General features: G+C 32.3%; 1 protein-coding gene across 1 annotated transcript in view; it reads left to right on the forward strand.

Annotated features, from left to right (window-relative positions):
* Window positions 1–19485, forward strand: part of LOC139482853 (vezatin-like) — a 33407-nt gene extending 13922 nt beyond the window's left edge. Inside the window, exons 11-13 of the mRNA XM_071266896.1 lie at window positions 12990–13084; window positions 14280–14360; window positions 18335–19485. Of these exons, the coding sequence (XP_071122997.1) occupies window positions 12990–13084; window positions 14280–14360; window positions 18335–19330 (1172 nt within the window). The 3' untranslated portion in view covers window positions 19331–19485. The remainder of the gene's footprint in view (window positions 1–12989; window positions 13085–14279; window positions 14361–18334) is intronic.
* The last annotated feature ends 2981 nt before the right edge of the window (window positions 19486–22466 follow it).

The raw sequence follows: 22466 nt of genomic DNA on the forward strand, positions 1-22466 counted from the left end.
GTACAAAGCCATATTATCCTTATCCACATCTGATCTGAAAGTGTGGAACAAGGAAGCATTTTAAGTAAAGTCGTGGAATTTCTGACAGCAGAAAAACAATCATCACACATACAATCAGTGTGCACGATTTCTTTTCAGATTTTGAAGCAGTAGCATGTCCACGAATATATTTTCTACGGCATAGTATTACTATAATGTAACATGTAGATGCTAGCATAGCCATTACTGCAATGGTTAAAATGATCGTGAAGAGGATAGGATAATATGTTAGTACATACTTTTGAATCGTTTCCTTGGGTTTCAACATCAAACAGGTGCCTTCGGGCCCCTCACTTAGACTGACAACCAGTATCCTAGGAATGTTTAAAACAAAGGAAAATATAAAGCACATGCCACACACTATCATTGATCCTATTACAGTCATCTTTGTCCTGCTCCATATTGGACATGCCACTGCAAGAAGTTTCTGTACTCCAAGGAACATGGTTAGCAATATAGATATGAGATGGAATGTATCTGCGAGATTGGTCAGGTAGTAATGTAACAGGCAGTAGGGAAACTGAAGATAAACAAGCTCTTTGGTTTCCACTATTGACATCGATGGCCCATATATATCTTTTAAGTCTGCTGTTCCAGGTATGCCGACCTGTTCATACTTTGTTGCAAACAAAGGCTCTAATCCATAAGTGCATAATGCTGTGAAGCCGTCTGCCAGAGCAAGTCCCTGCATGATAACTGTTGAAGGTGTTTTTATCTTCTTATCAAATAAAGCCACAAAAACAATAATGTTCATCACGATAGATAGGTATGCACTTGTTGGACCTGCCACCATGTTCATCCAAAATGGACTTCTAGCATATAGTGTGAACAACATTTTGATTAGAAGTTCCTGTTCTTTAGATTTTTAGCAAAATGACACAAGCTATATATACTCAACAAAGAAGTTGGTAAATAATTGATACATCTCCAATTAAGTTAATTAAAATTATACAAATATCAAAAAACTATTTCATAAATGTAAATTAAAGCATTTTGGGGATTTTTACATTTAAATAATTAATGTAATATTGAAGTGTAGCCAAAAATGCTGTGAATATTAAAAATAAAATGTGTTTCATCAAAGATGTTGGTAAATAATTGATACATCTCCAATTAATGTAATTAAAATTATACAAATATCAAAACACAAATTTTCCATTATAATTCTATGCTATTGATCATATTGGGTAGTTAGTGTGATCTGTGTTGTTTTTCATCCCATATGGGATTCAGTTCTGGAACCCATCTGATAAACCAAACACAACATATAGGTTCGTGATATAACATTCAGCATTAATAATTGGAGCAGGTGTACTCCATTTGATGAGTAAGAAAACATTAAGATCAAGTTATAAAAGATTAGTAGACCATATAATCATGACGTGGGGAAAGGCTTTTTTATTGCTTTGACACCTGCGTCATAAAATATTTACAGTAAAACCTGGCCAAACAGAATCCTGCTTAAAACGAAAAGTTCAGAAAACCTGTATAAACCAAACATTTTCTAACACACCGTCATATCAAATTGTATGCCGCATAATGCGTTGTGATCCTGATAAAACCGTAAATCAGCCAAAACCGAACAAAATCTTACGCCCCGAAGAGGTTCGGTTTAAACAGGTTTCGCTGTAATAGATTAATCCAAACATATCTCTTTTAGCCCCCCTCCTTTTAATGTTCCATGTAATCATGGTTCCATGTAATCATGGTTCCATGTAATCATGCGATCTCTCCTTGCAGGATACTTTAATTTGTTTTCAATGTTTATGTGTGAGTTTTTTACTTCTAAACAAAGAAGTCCCAACCAGGTCCTGAACCGTCTTGAGTTATTAATAGTTCAGAGGTTAGTGATGAAACCTTGGAAATATATTCAAGGCTTGAATTAATGACCAAAGAAAAGGTTTGGGCTTAGTAATCCACAGTTTAATTATTAATTTCTATTAGATGCAAACATATTCTCGCTGCATTGAAGACCTGTTGGTGACCTTCTGCTGTTGTCTGTTCTATGGTCGGGTTGTTGTCTCTTTGACACATTCGAATTATCATTCCCCATTTCCATTCTCAATTTTATATAATTGACAAAATATAGGCCAAATACAAATATCAGCAAAACTGTGGTACTTGAACTTGTGCATAATATTGACAGAGACAAAATATTATATTAATAGAATAAAAAGTTTTCAACAAAATGTACCAAAAGGGAATAGTTATACACATGACTTATAATAGTTGATTTCCATTTCTATCAGAGACCAGCTTACTAAATAATACCTGTTTATTTGTACATTGTTACATTGAATTAAATTTTATCAGCTTATTTTGACATTGTTATTTTATTTTGATGTATGGTACATGTACTACCTCCAATAGATCATTTACAGTAGTGTTCAATTCATGCAGAAATTGATTTTTGAAAGCTGCTAGTATTCAACCTGAGTATGTTATATGTTTCAAATGTATGTATAAGCAACCCAAGAAAAAAACTATGAGCTTCACCCACAGAATTATAATAATTAATCCTATTTTTTTTTATATATTGCTTGTGTACTTTGCCCACAGAACTAATTAACCCTAATTTTTTTTACATATTGTTTGTGTAAAATTTTCAAAAACCCGAATTCAATACTAATTTATTGTTTCATATTTCTATTAAATATTTATACTTAAAAAATAAATGTGAAATTCTTTTTCAAATAAATAAAACATTACTTGCGGCAAATATAATAAAAAAATAATAAAAATTGAACGCAAAAAGTGATTCATCACTTGCTTTAATTTTCAAATAAATTTTCAAAAACCCAAATGCAATACTTATTTATTGATTCATATTTCTATTAAATATTTATACTTACAAAATAAATGTGAAATTCTTTTTCAAATAAATAAAACATTACTGGCGGCAAATATAATAAAAACATAATAAAAGTTGAACGCAAAAAGTGATTCATCGCTTGCTCTAATTTTCAAATAAATTTTCAAAAACCCAAATTCAATACTAATTTATTGTTTCATATTTCTATTAAATATTTATACTTACAAAATAAATGTAAAATTCTTTTTCAAATAAATAAAACATTACTTTGTGTTCTATTTATTTGAAAAAGAATTTCACATTTATGTTGTAAGTATGAATATAATTTTTTTTTTAACAACATAATAATTTTATTCATCAAATATTGATTGTTACATAAACCATAAAGATTCCAACCTTTTCTTGACATACCCTGTTTCAATCCACTGACTACCCAGGGAATAATCAGCTGATTAAATTAATTGACATACATTTTGTTTACAAAACACTATAAATTATAATAACAATATTCATTGAAAAAAAAATTTGTATCAATTTTTTTCTGGCAATTTTGGCTATCTGAAAACTACAATAGATAGAGAGTAATCTAAATTATAAAATTTTCAGCAGGAGAAGATCTACTGAGGCCTAAATCATTATAGAAGTTAAAAGAAAGAAAATTTTTACCCATTTGTATACGAATGCAAAAAAAATTATTGCATCGTATAATGGTATCATGTTGTTGTGTTCTGCATCGTCGTTATCTGCAGACGCATGGTTTCCGGATAATAACTTTAGTATTAGTGAATAGAAATCAATAAAATTTTAACACAATGTTTATAACCACAAAAGGAAGGTTAGGATTGATTTTGGGGGTTATGGTCCCAATAGTTTTGGAATTAGGGGCAAAAAAGGGGGGCCAAAATAAGCATTTTTGTAGTTTTCAAACAATAACTTGTGTTTAAGTGTATAAATCTCTCTGAAATTTTACCACACATCTCCATACCATGAAGGGATAGTTAGTATTGATTTTGGGGGTTATGTTCCAAATAGTTTAGGCATAAGAGGCCAAAAAGTGGGCCCAAAATAAGCATACTTGTCAATAACTTGTGTTTAAGTGTATGAATCGCTCTGAAATTATACCACAAGTTTCCATATCACGGAGGGATAGTTAGTATTGATTTTGGGGGTTATGGTCCCAACAGTTTAGGAATAAGGGACCAAAAAAGGGGCCCAAAATAAGCATTTTTGTAGTTTTCAAAGAATAACTTGTGTTAAAGTGTATGAATCTCTCTGAAATTATACCACAAGTTTCAATTCCATGAAGGGATAGTTAGTATCGACTTGGGGGGGGGGGGGGGGGGTGTTATGGATCAAAATGTTTTGGAGTTAGGGGCAAAAAAGGAGAAAAACTAGGTTTTTCTGGACAATGGACAATTAAGACAATTTAAAAGCAGTGTAAGGGTCGAGGTAAGTCAAAAACATTTAACGTACAATGTTGGATATGTTCAGATTTACCGCCCTTACACTACCTGTTAATTATGTATAACAAAATGTCAGGTTTTGGACTAATTGCAAAAAAAGGGGGGTGGTAAAGTTTTCATTTTTTTTTTTCCAAATTTCTCAAATTCTAAATTTTTGAAAAGTTTGAAGAAGACAATATTGTGCAATAGATTTGTAAGATCTTGACATTTGTTTTGTGTAAGAAACCCATATAATGTCAAAAATTTGATCACAATTCAAATTCAGAGCTGTATCAATCTTGAACTTTTTGTCCATACTTGCCCCAACTGTTCATGGTTCGACTTCTGCGGTTGTATAAAGCTGCGCACTGCAGAACACCTGGTTATGTTTTAGTGGAAACTACTAAAGATATAGAGAAACTGAATACACTGAAATATTTAGTGAAATAGGACCTTCAAATATCAGGATAACCAAAATCATGATCAGTTGAGTTCTAGAATGAAATTCTGTACCAATTTTTTGTATTTTGCAGAAACTATACACTTATAGGCGGCCAAGCTTAGCGAAAGATAGTGCGACGTAATCAGTCAAACAAACTTTATTAGATTAACTCCTAAAGGAACGATCGTTTTCATTGGCCAATTCAAACCTTCGCCCTCACACCTGCGAAAATAGAACACGAATACTATAAGTTGAATGGACTGATCAGTATTCACGTACATAATTGTGTTCTTGATTATCCCATAGCAATTCTAGCTTTTCAATGATACATGTATGTGCATGTAAAATTCGTTGAATTTATAATTTTGTGCACTATTAAAATTTTAAACTTTAAAATCTTAGGGTTTCATATCGAAATATTTAATTCAACTTTCTCCTCTCAGTTGTTTCTGGATTAAGAGATCTACCATTTTATTTTGACGGGAGGGTGGACTTTGATGAAACAGTTAGTTCTTTTTTCTAAGTTGTATTCTCTGTCCTGTCTTTTTATTTTTAGTCTATTTGGTCCTGCCTTTTTAGTTAGTTTTTTTTTTACATAAATCGTTATTCGTCCTTTTTTGCCAAGTTGCTTATCCTGCCTTTTTATGTCTTTCGCATGTTTTAGGTATTCGACTAAGAATAGTGTGATTTTTTTTGTAATTCAGTTTACTTAATTTTGAGAAAAAATCCTGAAATTCTATGTAAATTCAGAACATGTAACCAACCATTCTTTGTTTAGAGAAAAATAGAGATGGCAAACTATGGCACAGTGGAAAGATATGTACTTTATAAATTCCAGCGATATACTTAATGAATTTTATAAGATAACTGTTTTGCTATTCTCGGTTGAAATTCTAACATAGATTATATATTTGTGAATATCTAAATAGTTACAGAGAAAACAATCAGTTTTTAAAAGCGTGTTTATTCATTAAATGTATTGATAAAAAGGTGGACCCCTTCTAGTACATGCATTCAGTCATACTTATTAATCATTTCTTAAGATTTCTTTTATCAGTTTATCTTACATGTATGATTTTGTATTTCATTTTCAATACGCATGCATACTTCACGTTACTTTGGCGGATAGTTTAACAATGTTATGCATATCACTTTCTTACGGTATTAAATTAAAGGAGAGGTTTTTAGCCAATTTAAATCGAAAACAGTATATTTATATTGTTCCTTATAAACTACGATAAGATTTTTTTTTTTTAGTTCCACACATATATTCAAAAGAAAAAATCTTCGCCGATGTAACATAACATTTCAATCCTTTTTACACCAAAATGCCTTCACTTAATTCATTTGAATTTCGTGGTGATCATGATACATTGCATACTACATCTTCATTCACATGCACAAATGATACGATTATTATTTTTGTTTTTGTTTCTATATTTCTGGGACAATTTGCTCCGTTTATGATACGTAAATTCTTAATGACCAAACGCTTAGCTACTGCGTAACTTTCTGTATCTTCGTTTTATAGCATGAAAACACTAAAAGATGAATATGCAACCCATTATAACTTTTTTATGTTTTTGTAATTATTGTAATGGATCAGCATTATGAGATCCTTATTATAAGTAACTACGACATTGAAAGAAATTAAAAGTGGTTACTTAATCATGTATAAAAGCGGCACATGTATTTTATGTTATCCTTATATGTTTCATAATGCGGTACATTATGTACACGATAATTATGTTGCTGCAGTATAATATTTCGACACAACAATTTGAAATTCACAAAACATTTATTTAATTCTTTTGACCAAAGATTTGTAAACTATACATTGTCAAATCCATGTTTTTACGTTTGTAGTAAGATAGTACATTCCATAGTCAGTCACCTGTGTCAATTCACGTGCAAACTACAAATGTTGTTGTATTTGAATCTTTCGGCCAATGAAATGAGACGTTACAAGTTTTTTGTATGTGATACGCCAGAATGTTATCAATGAACTATCAAACGCTAAAGTTGACTGCATTTCAGTGTAGAAGATAGAGAGAAACTGGCAATAGAAAAATTGATCTAGAGAACAAGATCTAAAAATAAGTCAACATGGCTGAAATTGTCAGTTTATTTCCCATAAATTATATTATATAATAACAGATGGAGAGAAACTATCAGCAACAAAAAATTATCAGCAGGACAAGATATAAAATTGTTACTCCACTCCTTATCAGAGTTATAATTATCCTTTAATGACAATTTATATGGATATCCTCTTTTATGGTTTACATGGAAACTATATTAGATAGAGAAAAACTGCCTGTTTAGTTTTTGTTATTGAATGATATTTTGCATTTAATCTTCAGTTGTGTATTGAACCAAATGTTAAAGTTTATTACTTTTCAAAAACAAGGGTGCACACGCTGAAATGTCTTGCCTTCTGTAAATTTACCAACCATTGATATTATGTTGATAGTCCTGAATATAAAGCTTTTCTACAACTATATCATAAACTTAACATTATCCAAGAAAATGAGGTCAAGGTCATATAAACCAAACGAGAAATACATGTACTCACTACAATCATTCAATACACTAAATATAGTTGACCTATTGCTTGACATGTACATCATAAAACATTTCCATACACATAATATAGTAGACCTGTTGCATATAGTATAAGAAAAAGAGACCAAAACATAAAAACTTAACTATAACCACTGAACCATGAAAATGAGGTCAAGGTCAGATTACACCTGCCAGTTGGACATATGTACCTTACAATCCTTCCATACACCAAATATACTGGACCTATTGCTTATAGCATCTGAGATATGGACTTGACCACCAAAACTTAACCTTGTTCACTGATCCATGAAATGAGGTTGAGGTCAAGTCAAAACTGTCTGACTGGCATGATGACCTTGCAAGGTATGCACATACCAAATATAGTTATCCTATTACTCATAATAAGAGAGAAATTAATATTACAAAAAATCTTTTAAAGTAGTCACTGAACCATGAAAATCAAAAGGGAGCTCATGTCAATAGATATAAACAACTGACCAAAGTTTCTTGCAAATTGGTGAAAACATTTTTGAATAATTGTCTGAAAACTGGAAAATCCCCCTTTTTTTAATGAATAAAACCCCATAACTCAGACATGTCCAACTGGCAGGTGTCATCTGACCTTGACCTCATTTTCATAGTTCAGTTCATTGGGTCTTCAACACATCGAGAAATCGTACACCTAGATGGATCCCAGAGCAGGCCCCGATACACAATGTTCATCAAGAATATGGACGCCATTCTATGCTCCTAAATATAAAGAAACCAAAATTAAAAAAAACATACAAGAGCAGCAAAGGCTAAAGGTTCCTGGTTTAGTTCAGACACAAAAATGTGGCAGGTTTAAACTGGTTTTATGCATGCCCATCATTTCCCCATCATCCCTACCCAATGTAGACATATATAATTTTAATGTACAAATGTACTTAATTTTGAATGTCACTGCCAGAGAATTAATTTTGCGGTCCCTAACGAATATTGCCGGGTTCTTCAGCTGCCCCAAAAAGCCCACTCGAAACGAAAATCTGCAGAAGGGACCCTGTCTTTTACATATATGTACTGTAATGTTTATTGGTCGCTAAGGTTACAGTTGAGTAGAATCTTAGTGTAGAAATGCATGGTTTACACTAGAGAAAGAGTAACGAAGATTTAGACGTTTGGCGGGAAAATTAGTGGCCGGGTCGAAAGTTATAGGGGTGATCGTAAGGGAATCTCTATGCTCCGTGAGGATAACATTTAGAGAACACCCCTATCAAGTAAATAGTGGTATCGACCCCGGGTATATAAGAGAGTGAGAAACAACACTCGGAGCTGTCGGTTGGCTGTCGATGAGCGTACGTTGGTTATATTAAGCGCTAGTAAGAGCCTTAATATTCAAAGGACACTTTGTACCGGGTACAAAGTAAACGTACAAGTTGAACGGATTGACAAGGCGGACTGTCCCACTCGGTGGACAGGCTGTACCAGCCCGCACTGTCTGGTAGTGACAGGTTGTCCCATTCGGAGGACAAGTTGTTCCAGCCCGCACTGTCTGGTAGTGACAGGTAGTCCCACTCGGAGGACAAGTTGTACCAGACCGCTCTGTCTTGTATTGACAGACTGTCCCATTCGGAGGACAAGCTGTACCAGCTATACTGTCTCTAAGTGACACATCGTCCCATCTTGAGGACAGGCTGGTTTATTGTATTATATTTGTATATATATAATTGTCCGTTGTTACTTTATTTCGACAAAGAGTCAGTGTGTATATTTTAGTTCAATGTGCATAATTTAGATAGTTGTAGTTTTTAACATTACCGTATTGTTTGTGGACAACTTGGATCCAAGTATTTACTGGAACGGATGTTTGAGATATAAACGCCTGGTTACACGTTACAGTACTATAGTTTGTTTGCTATCTTCCTTTACTTTTAATATGACGGTGCTAGCTATGAAATTTAATAATAATTAAACTGCAAGCCATCCGCTGTATTTCAAAAGGCTATCTGCATCTTCAGAAAATACTGTATGTAGTGATTATGTAAGCAATCCATTTAACTTTTACAAGAGACTTAGATGAAGTCCAAACAACATAACAAATAAACAATACTGTATATAATTCTATAAGCAATCATCATTCCAAAATGTTAAAAAGTTGCACCAAAAAATTTAAATAGATTCGTTTCCACATTTTTACGCAATTCGACTTTTGTAACTCGCAACTCGACTTTCTTAACTCGCGACTTGACTTTCGTAACTCGTAACTCGTAACTCGACTTTTTGTAACTCATAACTTAACTTTCTTAACTCGCAACTCAACTTTCTTAACTCGCAACCTGACTTTTGTTACTCGCAACTCGACTTTTGTAACTCGCAACTCAACTTTCTTAACTCGCAACTCGACTTTTGTAACTCGTAACTCGACTTTCTTAACTCGCAACTCGACTTTTGTAACTGGCAACTCGACTTTTGTAACTGGCAACTCGACTTTCTTAACTCGCAACTCGACTTTGTAACTCGCAACTCAACTTTCGTAACTCGCAACTCCACTTTTATAACTCGCAACTCAATACTTGACAAAAAGTGAATCTCGGTTAATGTAAGTCAGCTATACGGTGTGATGCGTTTTCAGATTCATCACTCGACAACTTCTGTTAACCGTCCAAGTATTTGGGCGGAGGTATCATCAATGAGCAGTAGCTCCCAGTTTCACTTGTTATTTTATCTTTATTTATTGTTAAGTATTTTATTGAAGAATAATTTTGTTTGATGCTTAAATGATAATACTAAGGTCACAGATATTTCAAATTTGTGTAATAATGACAGGCACAGATCAACAATTGTATGTAAGATGGGGTTCAAAAAAATTTTCTTGGCCACGCTAGGTGATAGTTTTTTAAACTGTTGGACAATTTTAGAGGAGCCCCAAACTGATCATCAGCTAAGTTTTTTTTAACGATTTTATGACAAAATGGGCATGTTAAAATTCGCTGTGTATTAATTTTTCGCTGATTGGTAAAGTATACTAGAAAAAATCGCAAATGAATAAAGATATAAAGAGAACTTAAGCTATTTAAAAAAACTGTATTGACTGCTTGTAGAGACACAAACAATAGGTATGAGGACTTATAAAAAAGAAGATGTGGTATGATTGCCAATGAGACAACTATCCACAAAAGACAAAATGACACAGACATTAACAACTATAGGTCACCGTACGACCTTCAACAATGAGCAAAGCCCATACCGCATAGTCAGCTATAAAAGGCCCCGATAAGACAATGTAAAACAATTCAAACGAGAAAACTAACTGCCTTATTTATGTAAAAAAATGAACGAAAAACAAATATGTAACACATAAACAAACGACAACCACTGAATTACAGGCTCCTGACTTGGGACAGGCACATACATAAATAATGTGGCGGGGTTAAACATGTTAGTGGGATCCCAACCCTCCCCTAACCTGGGACAGTGGTATAACAGTACAACATAAGAACGAACTATAAAAATCAGTTGAAAAAGGCTTAAGGTGGCTCGGGCGTATTCGAAGTTTCTATCAGAAGTGCCGTATTTTTGGTTATTTTATTCTTTAAAGAAAATGAATCAAATTGGTCGAAAAAAAATAGGGGGTCACGGACCATTTAAGCTCAAAATTTTACTTTTAAACAGGTATGTAAAAGGGACCACTTTTCAATGAAATGATAGGGGAAATAGAGGTGTTGACATATTTTTTTCGGAATATCAAAAAAACGTTCTATGACAATTGTTCCAAATCTGTGATATGAAAAGCTGGAATAAAGCTTCAAAGAATGAGCCAATAAAAAACATAGGTCACCGATAAGGAAAAAAAAATATTTTGCCTTACAACCCAAATTTTGGCGGGAAAATGGTAAAAATGGGTGAAATGTCATTTTGACCTTTTAAAAAATACCGATAATAACGAAAATATTCTATTTGTCACATAACTACAATGATTTAATATTTCTAATCAATCAAAATATGAAAAAAAATTACGACAAATACTTTTGTAATTCATGCGTGAAATTATGCGCAGTCGAATAGTCCCGAGCCACCTTAACTCATCAGATGGACAAAAATACAAGTGGACGTGGCTGGGTACTTATACATCCCGACACAACAAGACACGATGAACAGATCTGAGAGTACTCCCAGTTATCTGACAGCTAGTTCAAAGCCACTAACAACTAATAAAACAATCATGCATCTAAGACTAAACTATCAATCCGTACACATCCAACGTCCAATGGATTTAGTGTAAAGACGTCATAAACAGCCAGAGAAAAACATGACCTTGTGCAATGCCAAGTTACGGGTATCGACAGACTGCATGTTAAAGTGCTTCCATTTAAATTTTAACTATGGCTTTTAATGCCATCAAATTTTCATACAAAGGTGACATACCTATTTGTCAAAAACAGCATATTTTTAAGTCTTAGATGCAAGTAGTCTCAAATCTGTACTTTGTGTCTTTTTTGTTGTTAGGGGTATATAAATACCATGCTACAACTGGTCTTTGTTTTTGTGAGATGTTTTTCTTCTTATGAGTAATGCCCTATTCAACTGAGTTTTATAGTTTGTTCTTATTTTATGTGTATAACCCCACCACATTATTCATGACCCTGTTCAAAGTCAGGAGCCTACAGTTCATTTGTTGTTGTTGGTTCATGTCTGTCATATTTGTTTTTCGTAAATTGTTTTGTTATAGTTTAGGCCTTCAGTTTTCATAATTGAATTGTTTCATATTTTTCATGTCGGACCTTTTATAGCCGACTATACAGTATGTGTTTTTCTCAGTGTTAAAGGTCGTATGGTTGCCTATAATTGCTTACATCCACTTCATTTGAACTTTGGTGGATAGTTGTCTTATTGGCAATCAAACCACATCTCCTTATTTTTATATGTTTTATCAAAAACAGCTTATTTAAATATTTTGAGAGCACAGAATGTTAACATTTTTCACATTAACAAATCTTTGAATGATTATGCAGACTTAGCATATCAGTTTCCTTTTCTTTTATACAACTTTGTTGAACTTTAACTGAAAATCAAGAAAAAAAATGCATTATCAATTTTATTTACTGAAATATTACTGATTGAACCAGGAATATATATATTGACTTATACTGTTCCCAAATTGAACCTATTTTAACTTACAATCAATTTGAGTCTTGTGATCTTTTTTGTGTGTGATAATGGCTTAGGTTTGCTCTAATATTTTCCTTCGCCATCTGGGTTTGGAAACAGATGACGTTTTATAATTGATGAAAAAATATCTATTTGTTATTTTTTTCTAAAAATAATTCAGAGACATATAATAGATATTGAAAACATGCGGTTTTATGTCATCTATGTAATCTAGCATTTTGTATAAATGATAATAGAAACATGCTTGACTGAATAATATCATGTAAGTCAATGTAACATATGTCATTATATTACTGTCCTATTTCTTATTTATTTTATGTATAACTTTCTTTTCAATACTGTTACCGTAATTGAAATTTGCAACAGAAAGTAATTGAAAGATATTAAGTCTTTCATGCCATAAACCATAAATTTAAAGTGTTAACCAATTTTTATGCCATTATTTATTTTTTATTGCTTTTACTTATTTTTTATTTTTTTTCTAGATAAGATTAATTATAAAGTGATCTAGCGCAATAAAGAATTTATTTACTATTTTCAGTTCAGAAAGACAGTGTAAAGACTGAAACACTGAAGCCATTAGAACCAAAACCTCTTAAACAGTGTGGACTTGAGGATCCTGTTATAGAAGATGAGGTATTGGAAATGACTTGTAAATAAACTGTCAACAAGATGTCTATGCTGTAAGGCATTACATCCCCAGTGTGCTGTAAATGAGATATTATATTGTTTGTGTGTTACAATACATGTTATTGGGATACAATAGTCAAAATATGGTTACATTCATATCACTCTAAAAAATTGTCGTATCAAAATGATGGTATAGTGGTCAACTGCACAAGATGGCAAACATAACTAATTAGTGTGAGAGCTTTTTGTAAAACAGTCTTAGAAGAGTTGCTATATTGTGTGTCACCATATGTGTCATTGTGGTACGATGGTCAAAATATGGTTAAGGTCCCATAACTCTGGAAAATTGGTCAAATTAAAAGATGGCATTTAACCCTTTCCTCTATGGATTTTTTTTTTACGTACTTGATTCGCATAGGATTTTTTCAAAAAAAAAAATTATCAGGTTTAAAGTATCAATGCATTGCTAAAAAACAAATGTTTCATCAATGAAATTCCAGTCAGATATTCTCATAAATATCCATTTTATATTAGATACAAATTTTATCAAGTCTGATACAGATTTGTCATTAGGCAAGATGTTTCAACTGAGGCACTACACAGGCGTCAAAAGGGGTCATTATGGAGTAAAGGGTTAAATAAGGTTAACTTCACACATAGATGTTATTGTCACAATTTTTTTAAATGTTAAAAGGTGCATAACTCCTGAAAAAAATGGTTGAATCAGAATAGTGGTACAATATGGTCAATAACTCAGATGGCAAACAATTCTATCTGTTATGAGAGTTTCTGTAAAATATTCAGAGGAGTTGTGTTCACAAGGTGTGTCCTGTTACAATACTAAAAAAATGTGTTAATAATATATTTATAGATGCTTTGAATTGATAGGAGCATAATTTTAGGAAATGATGAAGATTTTAAAAGGAACATCTCATGTTTAGGGGCTACTTTAATTAAGTGTCTTATCTTTAAACCTTGTGTAATTTAAGTTGTACATGTATGTGGTAACAGAACTAAATTTTAGAATTGAAAATGTTACAGGTCACCCAGCTATTTTTCAAGCTACAGGTTAAGAAAAAATTGACACATTTTGCAATTTTTTGTTATATTTTCCATGAGTTGTATAAAATGCACTGCCTCAGATACTTAATCAGTTTTATAAAGTTCTCATATATAAATATAAAAATCTAATGTATTACAGGTGTTTGAAGCATACAATAATGAGGATGAGGAAGATATGATAGAGAATACTTGGGATGAATTCCTTAGTCCAGAAGAGAAGGTATAAACTTTATCATTTTTATTCAAAACTTCATCAATCAAAAGACTTATACACTGTAATAAACATAAGTTAAAGGGAAACTTCGCAAAAAAAGCAAAAATTGATACTATGTTTATTCTGTATAAAAATGCTCAAATTCATAGGTATTAAAGTTTTATTCTGCTAGATAAGAGATCACCATCGATTTTAAATTTAGTGTATCAATTCTCTCCGGTCGGCCATTTTGTCACCTTGTCCGATTTGCAGTCGCGATATGTCTAAGGACCAGAACTACAGTAACCCAATGTAGTCGTAATTGCGTGTCGATATCTCGTCAATCATACGGTTGTTTTATCCGACTAGTTAACTTGATACGGAAAATTTTCTTTTTTTTTTTAATAACCATGATCTGTTATTTTAAGACTGATAATATAGGAATTAGTGAAAAGGTCAAAATTTCAAATCATAAATAAGTCTTCCGTGAAACTTGAATTGTTTTCGGCAATCTAATTAGTTCATAATTCTTTTATGTAATAAACTTTATTCAAATAAATTAGGATCTTCGCTCCACTGATCACTCGCATGGCTAAAGGTATTACTCCCAAAGGTATTGTAGGGGTGTGAGGTGACACGTCCAGGTATTCAAGCGATTTCCTGTTGAGTTTGCAAATTCATGCATCGTTTCACTTCTTAGTGTATTGATAAGTGTACACGGCCGATAACTTATAACTTTCCATTTTGAACTATTAGGTGTATAATATACATCTCTATCTTGCGTGTCCGAAAGTGATATAATATATAGTCATTACTAAACATATACGCTTGTTTATGAATAACATTTCTGGTTAAAAGAAAATTACATTAAAAAATAGGGAAGGATGACATTAAATTCGTTGTCTTTTTTTATACATCGTTGGTCAAATAGCTAAAGTATTATATATAGTTACGGTGTGAGACGAAGAGTATTTTAAGAAGGACATATTCCCGATTATGTATAAATTTTGTTGATGTTTTTCACACTTGAAAAGCATATCTGTTCGTAATTTGTCGATTCCATTCCAATTAGATCCTTTAATTTCCTGTAAATTTTTTTAAACATTTTTCTTTTTAAATATCTGAAGTCTTCATGTGTTGTCAGATTTAAAATATTTTGATGAGCACATTAATTTCTAAATAGGTAATTAAAGATCACTTTGGATGGACTAAAATATATAATTGCAATTGTTAATGATCTGTTTGAAATATTTAAGGCTGCCGATCCTTATTTGAAATAGTACAATTTTTAGTTCATAAACTTGTGTTTAGAAGGCTATTTTTATTTATAAATTCTTCAATTAAAATAATTCAGTGTTTTATCGTTACTAAAGTAATCAAAAGTCATAATTCATTAAAAAGTGATCTTATGCAAAATATAAAAATATACAACAGCTATCCAGTTATTGTGCGATCTTATTATTCCCGTTAATTAATTTTAATTTTTTTTTTTACATTCATGTGTCTGAAATTTTGTCGGAGTCCCGTTTACAATTATGTTGTTCACACCTGAATGCCAGTGAACCGTGACGCCTAGATTTCACTGAATGAGGATCAAAGGATTAGAATTACATAATGCTAATCTTTTAATTACCTTGAGTTAACCTACGCATTCAACATTCTTTAGGTGTCACAAAACAATACACATTTTATTTCCACCGTACAAGCAAGTGAAAATGTTTGCTGTAATGAAGCAAAAACGTCAGAATACAAACATGTATTTTTAATACACTATTGATCATGTCAATTTCATATGTTTGTTTAAAGTATTTGTACAAAACAAATCATAAAAATGTTCTATGTATGAATTAATTTTATTATTAAAATTCGTTTTAAAATATCCACACGATCTAATTTTAAAAGTTGCATGGCTATCACTTATTTTTCGTTGGTTAATAGCTACACCAAAAGTCGTCGATGCGCTTTAAATCGTGTAATTAGATTGTTAACGAACAAGACTTAAATGAGATATTGTCACTCCCGGCATGCATCAAAGACTTAAACTACGTCACATAAGTCAGGAAGCTTCAAGAAATAAAATTAATAATTCCCAATTTTCTTCTTTATTAGATTTCATATCAAAATAAAACTTGGTGAATATGTTTTTTATGGTATTATGAACATAATAAGATGATAAGTGAAAAATCGCGAATTATCCCTTTAAGGAGGTAGACCTAGGTTAAGGGAAATAACTCTTGAAATCATCAGTACGTTTGTGTCAACCATTTTTAAGAATATATTCTAAGCTTCTAGGTTACATAGATTATTTTCAATATGTTTCAGGTAAATGCTTAAAATACATTGATGAACTTAACTTTTACAAACGCTTAACTGATTTAAAGAGTTATCTCCCTGAACCAAGGTCTACCACTTTAAGATAGTTAATAACTGCATAACCTCAAAATAAACTTAAAAAATGCATGAGTAAAAGAAATTAAAACTGGTTGTGTTCATTTTAATCTTTATTTAAAATTCTACTATGAAAATTGATTTTCATTAAAATGTTTATCTTATTAATCAGTATGAAAAATGACCAAATTAAACACTCTTCTAGCTTTTAAAATACATCAGATATTATTCTGAACCCACCTGATGATATATTAGTAATATCCATCAAGTATAAATGTTTTTACTAGATAGGAGATATTAAAGTTATCACACTTGTATACCTCCAGAACCTAAAGAGTTCTTTTTATTTGAAATATTTAAGGTGGTACATAACACTACAGGGAGATAACTCTGTGTAAAATCAACTGAACGTTTTAATCACGTTCTACAGTAAAGAAAATATGAAGCTTCTCAATTGTCAAAATGAGTGTTTGTCAAACTGCTATATATCCAACCAATTTTTATACGACCCCAAAAAATTTTTGGGATCGTATTATGGTATGATGTCGTCGTCTGCATCATCTGCATCGTCGTCCGAAGACACATTGGTTTCCGGATAATAACTTTAGTTTAAGTGAATAGATCTTCATGAAATTTTATCAGAAGGTTCAATACCACAAAAGGAAGGTTGGGATTGATTTTGGGGATGATGGTTCCAACCGATTAGAAATTAGGGGCCCAAAAGGGGCCTAAAACAAGCATTTTTCTAGTTTCAGGATAATAACTTGTGTAGAAGTATTTCAATTGCTCTGAAATCATAACACAATGTTTAAAACCACAAGTAGAAGGTTTGGATTCATTTTAGGGGTTATGGAGCCAACGTTTAGGAATTCAGGGCCAAAAAGGGGTCAAAACAAGCTTTTTTCTAGTTTCAAGACAATAACTTATGTGTAATTTTATGGATCTCTATGAAATTGTACCACAATGTACCATATAACAAAGGGAAGGCTGAGATTAAGTTTTGGGTTAGTTGCCCAAAATATGTAGGAATTAGAGGCCAAAAAAGGGCCAAAAAGAAGCATGTTTCTAGTTTCCAAACAATCATGACAATAACTTGTGTTTAAGTGTATTGATCTCTCTGAAATTGTACTACAAGTTTCAAAACTGCAATGGAAAGCATGGGATTGAGTTTAAGGGTTATTGCTCCAAGGGGGGTTCAAAAAGTTGGAGGGGGGGGGATTTTTTGTTTACCATTTTTTGAAGGGCTTCCTTTTTTCAAAGAAGTTTCAAGAAGAAATCTTTAATTGCACAGTATTGTGCAATAGATTTGTTAGATCTTTGACCACATTAATTTTGTGACAAAAACCTATATTATGTCAAAAATTTGATCACTATCCAAATTCAGACAGAATCAAGCTTGAATATTGTGACCAAATTTGCCCCGTATAAAGCTGCGCCCGACGGAGCACCTGGTTTCCTATTATGTGTCTGGTTTAATTTTTTTGAAATTTTGATAATTTATCAAAGGATCAAAGTAAAAATTTTGTAGAAATTTTATGAAAATAAATCAGCCGAAATCAGTTTTAGTCAACGTGTTAGTTACCACCATAAGCTTTATTGTTTTATATTTGTAGGCAAAGAAGAAGAGAGAAAAAGAAGAAGCATTAAGAGTTTTGACAGAATTAAAATCTGTGATATCCTTCAGAGCTCAGGATACTGCCAAGCGAGAACAGGCTGCTCTTCAAAAGTCAAAAGGAACCGAAAGTCACAATAATGTAGAAACTGATAAAGTTGAACATGCTTTACAGGAAACCAAACCAGATAATCAATACAAGGATTTAAATCAAAAAGAAAAATTAGAAGAGGAAGAAAATACATTTCCTGTCCAGGATTGTGACAAAACAAATGCTGAAAAATCAGTCACACCTGGTAGTAATAATGAAGAACATTTGAACTCTGAAATCACTGTTAATACATTTAATTCAATAAATACTGTTGACAGTCAAAGTCAGTATGAAAAGAATCAAAATTCTGAAAGTATTATTAGACCTAAAAAACAGAAATATGTTTATTGTCCTCCAGAAGATGAGATGAACAATAGTACAGAAACTATAACTGGCCCACAATTCATAGCACTTCCTGTTCTTGGGAGACAGGATGGTGTGGAAGATAGGTTAGAAAGATTATCAGGAGCTAATCTGTCATTCACTGCCATGTTAGCAGCACAAGCAGTGGCTCAGTCACAAAAGATTGGTTTAAATGTACAGACTTTTGGAGATGATGATGGTGATGAACTTATCTATGATGATGATTCGTTTGATGAAGAAGACAAAAGTGAGGATAGTCTAGATCATGATAATGATGATAATGATAGTCTTAATCATGATGACAGTGAAAATGATAGTCTCAAAGATAATCATCATCATGATCCTAATGTTAGTCTCAGAAAGGACAAAGTATTTAATGATAGTTTACAAACTGATTATGATAATGATAGCCTAAAAGGTGATCATGTTTGCAATGATGCTAATCATGATAAACATGATGATCATGATAGTGATGATAGTCTTGAACCAAATGATGTTGAGAAACATCAGTGTGGTGAGGATAGTAATCTCAAAAATGATTGATGATGACAGTTTTTGATTTAACCATGTGACATAGGTAGTGATCTCATTGATAATTTTTGATATTTGTGATTGTGTTACCATGGATACCTGTAACAATATTTGTCCAAAATATCATGATTTGTTGGGAGTGTGCAATAATAAATTATTAGATAAAAGTTTTATATGATTATTGTGGTACATGGCATTTAATCATTGATTAAAGAGTCATAAAAAATTTACTAGACAGGAAAATAAATTCATATAAAAAAGATGTGGTATGATTACTAAGGAGACACTTCTTCATAAAAGACAAAATGACACAGAAATAAACAAGTATAGGTCACTGTACTGCCTTCAACAATGATCAAGGCCTATACCACATAGTCAGCTATAAATGACAAATGTAAAACAATTCAAATGAGAAAACTAAAGGCCTAATGTTGACTGGGTTAAACATGTTAGCTGGCGTCCAACCCTCCCCTAATTTGGGACAGTTGTGTAACAGTACAACATAAGAACAAACTATAAAAATCAGATGTAAAAGTCTTAACGTATCCAGATGGATACAAATAGAAATACATCTATCAAAAACACAGTATGAAAAATAAAATTATAATTTCCTGTATGTCATCATTATCTTCAAAGTTTCAGGGAAATCTGTTGTGTTGTTTGAAAGGAGTTGCGATGACAAACTGTTGCAGTAGTATATTTCAGCCAATTTTTAAGATTAAAGGGGCATAACTCCTTGAAAGAAAATAAAATCATAATTTCCTTTTGATATGAACATCTTCATTGTATGTTCTTATTATCTAAAAAGTTTCAAGAAACACTATTGTGTGGTTTCAGAGGAGTTGTCAAGATCAGGATTGACAGATTGACTGAAGGATCGACTGATGGACTGACTGACATACTGACTGGCAGACTGAGGGGTCAAAAACTATATCCTAGGATCGTTTTGTTGGGTATAGATATATATGTCAATCATTTAGAGAAATCAAAGTACAAATAAATATGACCTATTTAAAGTCAAATGATAACATTCCTTGATTTTGGTTTGAGGTTAAATCTGGTTGAACCACTGTGGATTCTTTATTTTGTGTGTGTATCAGTTTTTAAGGGTTTCGTAAGTTTTGCCATTATGCATACAAACAAGAGTGCACCTGTTGAAATGTCTCGCCTTTTTCACTTATCATTGAGATTATGTTGATAGTCCTAGATATAAAGCTTTATTACAACTGTCACATAAACTCAACATTAACCAAGAAAACTAAACATTGATCAATGAACCATGAAAATGAGGTCAAGGTCAGATGAACCATGCCAGGCAGACATGTACAGATAACAATTCTTCCATACAACAAATATAGTTGACCTATTGCTTAAAAATTAAGAAAAACAGACCAAAACACAAATACTTAACACTTAACGATGAACCGTGAAAATGAGGTCAAGGTCAATTAAAACCTGCACGATTGACATATAGATCATAAAATATTTCCATACACCAAATAAAGTTGACCTATTGCATATAGTACTAGTATTAGAAAAATAGACCAAAACTCAAAAACTTAACTTTGACCACTGAACCATGAAAATGAGGTCAAGGTCAGATGACAACTGTCAGCTAGACATGTACACCTTACCATCATTCCATACACCAAATATAGTAGACCTTTTGTATATAGTATAAGAAAAACAGACCACAACACAAAAACTTAACTATAAACACTGAACCATGAAAATGAGGTCAAGGTCAGAGGACACCTGCCAGTTGGACATGTACACCTTACAGTCCTTCCATACACCGAATATACTAGTCCTGTTGCTTATAGTATCTGAGATATGGACTTGCGTAGCAACATATGGACGTTGTGTCAGGTTAGGCAATACATGATATACCATCATTCGAGATTACATAAGGCCTTAATGCTGAGACTAAAGTGTATATATTTGTCTGTATATATAAAAAACTGTCCTATTTCATATATTCTTTTTGTTGTCTGATATTTAGTTAATTGTACGTATTCATTGTATCTCAATTATGAAGAAATGAAGACATGAATGAATGAATGACTTGACCACCAAAACTTAACCTTGTTCACTGATCCATGAAATGAGGTCGAGATCAAGGGAAAACTGTGATGGGCATGAGGACCTTGCAAGGTATGCACATACCAATTATAGCTATCCTATTACTTATAATAAGAGAGAATTTAACATTACAAAAAAATCTTAACTTTTTTTCAAGTAGTCACTGAACCATGAAAATGAGGTCAAGGACATTGGACATGTGACTGATGGAAAGTTTGTAACATGAGGCATCTATATACAAAGTATGAAGCATCCAGGTCTTCCACCTTCTAAAATATAAAGCTTTTAAGCTAACACCACTGCCGCCGCATCCGGATCACTATCCCTATGTCAAGCTTGCAACAAAAATTGCAGGCTCCACAAAAATGTGTGCTTCATTGATAGTGGCCTATTTTGAATTCCACAAGTTGGTATCCCATGAAAAATAATGAAACTACAATTGGGACTTTCATTTTCAGCCAGAATGGACAAGAAACCGGTTTATTTAGGGTCCGGTTTAATCAGGTTTGACTGTACATCATTCCCTATGTAGTATGTAGTCCATTCATTTTGTATTGTTCAACATAATCAGAAATCAGATGAACTTCTGTTATTATATATTAGAGTAGGAGCAATGAAAATCTAGGTATAAATTTAATCTAAAAGAAAGATAAGAATCAGGGGCAACAAATGATTTTCTTATTGAGATACAAACACTGGCAATTACACAAGAATTTTTCAATCATTGGTTTTTCCATATTCATTCTCTACAAAGGAGGTAAGTTACATGGTCCCAAAGTTGTCCAAGGTTGCTTCACTTAACCAAGATGAACTCTTTACTGTTTGAACCATAGTGTATATAACTGTGTTTCTTGTCATCAGAACACTTAATTATTATGCAATAAAAAAACAATTAGCAAGATATTTCAAATAACAAATAGTCTTCATCAGTATGAACTGTCTGATATTTTGTGATCCATATCTGGTAAAGAATTCTGCTTGAAGCATTTCTAGGTGCCATCTTAAACTTGAAGAAACTTTTTGCTCCATGTTGAAGACATCTCTTACTGTCACCTTGAGATGAAGA

Source organism: Mytilus edulis, chromosome 1 (assembly GCF_963676685.1).
Source record: "Mytilus edulis chromosome 1, xbMytEdul2.2, whole genome shotgun sequence".
Taxonomy (NCBI): domain Eukaryota; kingdom Metazoa; phylum Mollusca; class Bivalvia; order Mytilida; family Mytilidae; genus Mytilus; species Mytilus edulis.